At 34.7% G+C, this 7,719-nt stretch overlaps 2 protein-coding genes across 2 annotated transcripts; one reads left to right on the top strand and one right to left on the bottom strand.

The window, feature by feature from the left end:
* The first annotated feature begins 4,222 nt into the window (after positions 1-4,222).
* On the top strand, positions 4,223-5,461 carry LOC124455546 (protein ALP1-like). Its single transcript, XM_047006183.1, is given in 4 exon segments — positions 4,223-4,321; positions 4,460-4,970; positions 5,239-5,387; positions 5,390-5,461. Coding segments are annotated over 4 exon segments (795 nt in total). The 5' UTR covers positions 4,223-4,239; the 3' UTR covers positions 5,443-5,461.
* LOC124455547 lies at positions 5,448-6,641 on the bottom strand. The gene is made up of 2 exons (XM_047006184.1): positions 6,307-6,641; positions 5,448-6,236 (listed from the first exon to the last, which is right to left on the bottom strand). The coding sequence occupies exons 1-2, from the start codon at positions 6,470-6,472 to the stop codon at positions 5,641-5,643; spliced, it is 762 nt and encodes a 253-aa protein (XP_046862140.1). The 5' UTR covers positions 6,473-6,641; the 3' UTR covers positions 5,448-5,640.
* Positions 6,642-7,719: the final 1,078 nt, after the last annotated feature.

Below are 7,719 nucleotides of genomic sequence, written 5' to 3'. Positions count from 1 at the left end.
TAAAATGACACAATTTCTTTGAATAAGTGGCGTATAAACTATCCACCAGAAACGAATTTGGTATTTGGTTAAGATGTGTGCAATACAGATGACAAAATCTGTTACATTCAATTAGTGTAAAGGAAAAATGTCCTGGAAACGATTTAGCAAATGTCTAAAATTTGAGAAACATTTAATATAATGATACTGTAACAATACAAAGCTTTGTAGACAATTCTTTTCAAAAGATATCCCATTTTTATATAGAATTCTATACTGCTCTAATATATTCTGGAGAGTATACGTCTGTATAACTGAACTTTATGGTGAAATAATAAATAAGTAAAATATATGTGAAATCATTGCTTTGTTTATTGAAAATTACTTAAAGTGAACAAACGAAACGTTGTGAGTTTAGAAAGAAAATTTGGAGCTTGCAGAAATGCACATAAAGTACTTTGCTTTAATGCTGCCTAATTTGAAATTAAAATCAAAATCTATTCTCTATCAGTAGCTGAAGATATAGTAGCATTTAGAAGCCAATGATTATCTGAACATTTTAAAGGCTTGCCGCTTAAATGAGAAGGTGGAGAATCCCCGCTGAACATACAAAACACCTTGTAATCGATGTAATCGATGCTCTTTGTTCTATATTTTGGACAAACATGATATTTTCTAGACATGCATGTATTCGAGGCATTGGCAAATTGACTTATATTTACATCGAAGATCTATTTTTTTATATAATATTGGGGGTAGCAAACTAACAATATGTTGCCAAGTGTGAAATGACAAGGGTTGAGGATAACAAGTCAAGAGTAAGAGTAAAGTGATGAGGGTCGATGATATTACATAAAGTATAAGGGTAAAAGGACGATGGTCGAGGATAATACGTCAACAGTAAGGGTAACATATACAAAACCTTTCTCATTATATACAGATTTCGGCAGTCTTATGTATTATCGGTGCGAGTAAATGAAATATTCATAGTTAGTAGAACAAATTTACGTATAGTCGATGTACTGTCCTTTGTGTGTGGGTTACTTTTCATATAACTGTATATGTGTAACAACACATTTCATAATTACCTCTATTGTCAGTAAATAACTAATCAGATGAAAATATTATGTATGGCTTACAACACTTGTAGCCTAACTCATTTACTCGCATTGATGAATGATATATACAAATAAGACTGCCAAAACATGCGCAAAAAAAGTTTGCATTTTACATTCAATTTGCAAATGCCATTAATGTATGAAATGCCATTAATGTATGAAAAGCATTTTCTATAAAGTAAAAATGTCTTCCTATGTATGCAGATAAACCTTGAAATTTGGCAAAACAGCAAAGTATTTTTCATGATCACTAGGTATTTTTTTTGATGATCATTCTAATTTCTAAAGTAAATTATTTCAGATTTACATTCAAACGAGCTTTGATCATATGAAAAGACATTTATCTTAACCAGTAAGCATGACACATGAACCAATTTTAACATTCATGTAATTTTATGATTGAAGGCATTTTAGTTACATTCTGTTTGTATTTGATAATACAATGCTACTAGTGATTGCTATATAGCATACCTTGCATATACTTACAGAAGATAATAGTCTAGTGAAATTCCTAGTAAACATTAATGGGATTAAGCTGTCTATAATTGCAAATTTTCACTCTGATAATTTTAGGTTAATCGTAGGCAGAAAAAAATTTTGAGTTTTTTCTCAAAAGGTGAAGTAGCTGGCACTGTATGTGGAGACGGGTAAAGGGTTACAATAAACTTGCATGGTTTGAAGTCTGTACTTTTCCACATCTATGAACTGTCCCTTTTAGTACCAAATTACTAACTTAACTTATTAAATAGAGGTTTGAATTAGGTTCCCTAGGGGGGTTTATGCCTGACAACTTGGTAGAAATTTTTAAGGACTATGTCTTTTTTGGAATAACATTATTGTAAAATAAAGTTTATGTTCCTAGACATGCTAATGAGCCATATATTTGGCATGATAATGAGCCTAAATATTTGGCATGATAATGAGCCTAAATATTTGGCAAGACATTCAAGTATTGTTCACTTCAGATATTTTTTGGAAAAAAACGTAAGCAAAATCTGTTGTTTTTACGCAGAAAACGAAGCCCACAAAATACATTTTGTATTGTCCTAAAACGCTGAAAATCGCATTTCCAAGACTTTGAAATTCACAATTTTCTCAGGGGAGAAGGCCTCTTACCCCCCTCCCCCCCAGGTGCGGAGGGCCTCTGACGTTTTATGACTGATGTTTAAATATTCCTAGATCCGCCCCTGGTAGAGGCAAATCTTTTCAGAAACGGAGGAAAAAATCTCCGTATTTTTATAAATCCGTATACGTGTGGACATGGCCAAAGTGAGAAAGAAGGGTGGAAGTGTTAAAACGACAGTTGAATTGTAAACACCATTGCAAGCATTAACGTTTTGATGATTATTTTCATTTTGCCCAATTCATATATCAATACAACAAAATCAAAATGTGCGATAACTTTACAAGTATTTGATTCAGTTGTACTTCAGAACATCACAAAAAGGTTACTTAAAGTAATTTCTATACAATATTGTTCGTTTTCATTTATAAGACCTATGCGAACTTGACTCTTTTTGAAATTTAATATGAAACTCAATTACAGAAAATCCGTAAATATCCAGAGATTTAATACCCACTTTTTTAAAGCAACAAGAAAAAATCCTACAATTGTGGCGAAAAAGCCATCGCCCATTGCATGAAAAGAAGCAAAATAGCAATGATAGCAAATAAGCTAACTTCTCTCTCGTGAACCGTGGAGATGAACTGTGATATACTTTTTTTCTATAGACTAAAAACTTTAATCGATCAAACAAGTTTGACGCTGGTAACGTACATCTGCATTCATACATGTGTAGCCGACATATAGCTCTTTCGTCGATAGTTATAAAAAACATCCTCGTAGGAACAGATAACGGACAACCACAGTTGACTCGCTGTTATGAGTTTAAGGTTTTTACCTTGATTTTCATCAAAAATTGCTTGCCGAATCCCAAATACACATATACATTTTCCTCACTCTTTATTCAGGAGGGAGTGGGAAATTGTGAAATTTTCAGAAAAGCGGTCAATTTCGGTGAATCTCAGCGGCAAAGGACGAAATCCTCCATTTTATTGGCGTCATCCGATCATTGAATTATAAATGTACTGACATTATACGGCCCTCATATCTGTTTTAGCCCTCAATGTTAGCTAATATGGCTAGCAATTTCAAAAGCCAAAACGACCTCATGGGGCTAAAATGGCCCATTTCTTTTTACTGCATGCAGTGAAAATCCTTCGAACTCACAATGGCAAAGATCTTACAAACAAAGCACTGAAAAATAAAGTTAAAAATTTGCAACAATTGAGGAGAGGAAAAAAGAAAATCGGCAACATGTCAGATATAATCAACAAATTGAAAGATGACCTTGTTATAAAATCTGAAATAGCAAATATGTAAATTACATGAATCATTTGATACAATCCACCTATCTTTTTTCTTTACAATGCTTAGAACAATACTACCATCTCTCCAACTGGCAGAAGATATACCGATGACATTAAGGAATTTGCTTTGACACACTATTTTTATTCCCCTAAAGGCTGCTTTCCACTGTTGCGTTTTTTTTCCGTGCGTACATCCATAGATAAAAACGCACGGATTTTTAATCTCCAGTGCTGCGTTTTGCGTTGTGCATAAATTTAATGCGTGCTGCAATTCAAAATGGCGTCGAAAGAGGAGCGAAAATTAGCAATTCTACTTTTGCTTCGCCAAAGACGAAAACGAAGGAATAAATACAAAAAAAGGTTTTGGATTAAAGATATTTTAAAACGGCGAAAAGAACTGGGGGAATACCATCGGCTCATTCAAGAAATGCGGTTAAATGATCCTGAATCATTTTATCAATACTTTCGGATGACCCCTTCGCGGTTTGATTTACTTCTTGGTCTGGTTGGGCCATACTTGAAAAAGAATTCCTTATACCGCGAGCCTGTGAGTCCTGAAGAACGCCTCGCTGTTACTCTTCGCTTTTAGCGACAGGCGACTCTCAACAAAGCATAGCATTCAGTTTTCGACTTGGCCATGCTACTGTGACCAAAATCGTAGAGGAGTCTTCCGAAGCTTTGTGGTCTGCGTTGCAACCGTTTATCAAGCCTCCAACGACAACAAGCGAATGGAAAAAATCGCAACAGATTTTGGCAGTTGTGGAACTTCCCAATGTGTTGCGGTGCCATTGATGGCAAACATGTAGTCATGCAATGTCCCCCTCGGGCTGGTTCGTCATTTTTTAACTATAAAGGTAAATAAGAGTTCTTAGATAACGATATACATTGTAAATTTGCTGCTTACATGTTGGACAAGTCAAGTGAAACTGCATGTTTGTGAATATTGTGATTAAGCGAGTATGATTTTTTAACAATTTTTTATTTCCATTTAGGAACACATAGCATTGTTCTGTTGGCAGTTTGTGATGCTAGGTACTTGTTTACTCTAGTGGAAATTGGCAGCTCAGGCAGAAATAGTGATGGAGGTGTTTTTGGTGAGTCTAAATTTGGAAGAGCCATTGAAGATGGCAGTTTAAAGTTACCATTTGCAGATCCCCTTCCAAATAAACCAACAGAAGTTTGCCCATATTTATTCACTGCTGATGATGCATTCCCCCTTAAACCATGGATGATGAAACCCTACCCAGGAAAATTTCTTGATAAAAAGCTCAAAATATTCAATTACCGTCTGTCACGAGCAAGGAGAGTTGTTGAGAATGCATTTGGAATCACTGCAGCTAGGTGGAGAGTGCTAAGAAGACCTATAATGGCTTCAGCTAAAAAGGTGGCAAGTATAACTAAAGCAGTCTGTGCACTTCACAATTACCTGATGTTAGAAGAATTCGGTATTCCTAATTCATCAAAAAGGTATTGCCCAGCTGGATTTGTTGACACAGAAGACAGGTATAATTGCTATTTTCTCCGGTTAAAATAACTTAAATCTTGAGCTTATAAAATGATGTTTTTTCTCTTAGTATATTTTATCTTATAGTTACTATAGTATATGCAAGTTTTGAATGCCTGTATCTAATTTTAAGTCAGTTGGTTATGGTCTTATCATCTTAAGCATCTACCACTAGTCACTATATGAAATGTGCATGATAATACAACTAAATGAAATTGCCACAGTATTCGATAACCTAAAATGTTATAACTAAAGAAATTTTTATAGGTATGGACAGAACCTGCCAGGAGGATGGCGATCTTTGACAGAAGGAGACACGGGTCTGCAACAAATTTCACGACAAGGAAGCAATAACTATTCACGAAATGCCAAATCTGTGCAAAATTTACTGACAAATTATTTCTGCTCACCAGAAGGGAAGTACCTTGGCAATATGCGTATGTGCAAAATAATGGTAGACAAGAAAAATAAACCTGTTTCTGTAAAACAATTTTACATTTATAATATCATCTTATTAATAAGTTGTATTTATTTAATTAGCAAATGTATGTTTCAACTGAACAAAGAATAATCTGTTTCTTACAAACATCAACGACTTTTCTAAGTAACTTGAAAGTTAGTTCAATAACTTAAGTTTTCCACTTCATTTTACTTTACATCCTTCTCATGCTAACTGTTTGTTGACATTGAAGAGATTGCTTCACTTAAAACAATTTGAATTTTACTCATTGCCTTACTTTTTGCTTCTTTATCCAACAAATGTAGCTGAGCAGCAACACTTTTACCAAATGCATCTTCTATAGTTACCATAGCTGATTGATTTTGCAAGGATTTCTCACCACCAGATATATATTCCATGATTTTTACATCCAAGGCCCGATCAAGTTGCTTTTGTGACATTGCTGCATAAGACCTTTTCTTACTTGGTTGTTTTGAAGCAACATTTTGAACGTTTTCAATAATCTCAAACGAAGGGAAAGATTCTTGAGAAAATGCCTCAATACCAACCGTTAAATCATCAGTAGAAGGTTCAGATGTGATGGTAAGTGGATCTTGGCATGGACTTGAAAGAACAACTGGTTGGAAATTGCTGTCCGAATTCTTTGTTCGAATATTAACATAAGGTTTCAGAAATGACATTGCCAAAAGGTATGGATAATGTGGAATTTCATCCACACCTGCTCCACTTTTTTTCCCATTTCCACTTAACACACGGACATATGAATCGCGTAGGTTTTTCCAAATTCTGTCTCTGTAGTCGTTTACTGGGTCAAAAAATATTTAAGAATACACTTCGTTTATTACAACACAACACAACATATGCATTTATATTACCTGAATACGTTGATTGACAAGCTGCATTCACAGCATCAGTCACTATTTGCCACGCATTTTCCTTAATATTTTTGTTCTTATAGTTAGTGTCTTTTGTATTCCAAAGCGCTGGGTATTTTTCAATTTCTTCAATAAGTTTCTCCTCAACTTTTGTATATTTTCCCATCTTTTTTCAACTTGTAAATCAATTGGCAAAAGCATGCTTCATTGTAAAGCACGTGATCTGTAAATTCATTTTCATTGGATAATTGCTCGCGTTTTTCAATTTTGCTGCGTAAAAGTTAAGTTGTGCTCAACTTGTGCGTTTACGCGCTTGGGGGATACGTACGGAAACGTAAGGGTACGCGCGTTGAAAAACGCAACAGTGGAAAGCAGCCTTAAAGCTTACTAATATGTTCGCTCAATAATCCCATTGCCAAAGCCATCAATGATTAGAAAGTGGTCTTCCTCTTTGGACTGTGAACCTGGTTTTTTGGAAAAGGCTTTAAGTCATTAGAACAGGAGGTAAAGAGCTCACCAGCAAAAAAAGACTGCTGTCTAATGATTGATGCCATGGCCATTCGTAAGTAAATTATAGTCGACCGAAAAGATAAAGAAAAGTATATTGGATTTATCCATTATTGACCTATAACACCAGAAGACCCCGATACTGTGGCCACTGAAGCACTTGCATTCCTCTTGGTTGGAACAAGAACACATTGGAAGTGTCCAGCTGCCTACTTCTTATGTGATAAGATGTCAGCAAAGACACAAGCACAGCTTATTAGAATGGCCCTTGTACAGGCTGCAGAAGCAGGGTTACGTGTCTGGAGTATAACAGCAGAGTTCTCACAAAATCTGACAAACTTTAACGATATAAATTTATTGTCATTATCAATAGACACTATTTTTGATAAGAACACAATATCTTTGACAATTTGCCAAATTTTTCGTGAAGATTACGATTATGACACATAATTTTTGATGGATGTTTTGCCAGCTATTCTGATAAGGAGGTTAACATGTTTTTATTTTTCTTCAAACGAGGAAGCATCGATCAATGGAAGTGCATGTTTTATTGTTTTCTCGCCAATAGCTTAATTGACTCACATCAAGAGTACGACAGATTTTCATATTTGAGTAATTTGACACACTATCTAGTCCTCTAACTCATTACAAGAATCAAAATAGGTATATGCAATAATATTTCTTCTTCACAAAATCAGTAAAGTCTATGTCGCACGTTTGATGCAGTCGAGACAAAAGTAAAAATCATTTATGACACAACCAGAAGATAAAACACTGCAATGTTAAAGCTAAAACAACACACATATGTTGTAACAATTTTAAAGAAAAACAAATTTATACAAAGACAATTTCCTACAATAAAATACCAACATGTCAAATTTATGCTGAGTTAGTAGAATCGAACAT

This window comes from Xenia sp. Carnegie-2017, unplaced genomic scaffold, assembly GCF_021976095.1.
Source record: "Xenia sp. Carnegie-2017 unplaced genomic scaffold, XeniaSp_v1 HiC_scaffold_4, whole genome shotgun sequence".
NCBI lineage: Eukaryota > Metazoa > Cnidaria > Anthozoa > Malacalcyonacea > Xeniidae > Xenia > Xenia sp. Carnegie-2017.
This window is presented reverse-complemented; position numbering and strand designations above follow the sequence as displayed.

Coding starts and splice junctions, on each gene's coding strand:
- LOC124455547 (XM_047006184.1), bottom strand. CDS start 6,472: ATGGGAAAATATACAAAAGTTGAGGAGAAACTTATTGAAGAAATTGAA. Junction 6,237..6,306: donor TTGTCAATCAACGTATTCAG/GTAATATAAATG, acceptor TTTTTGACCCAG/TAAACGACTACAGAGACAGA.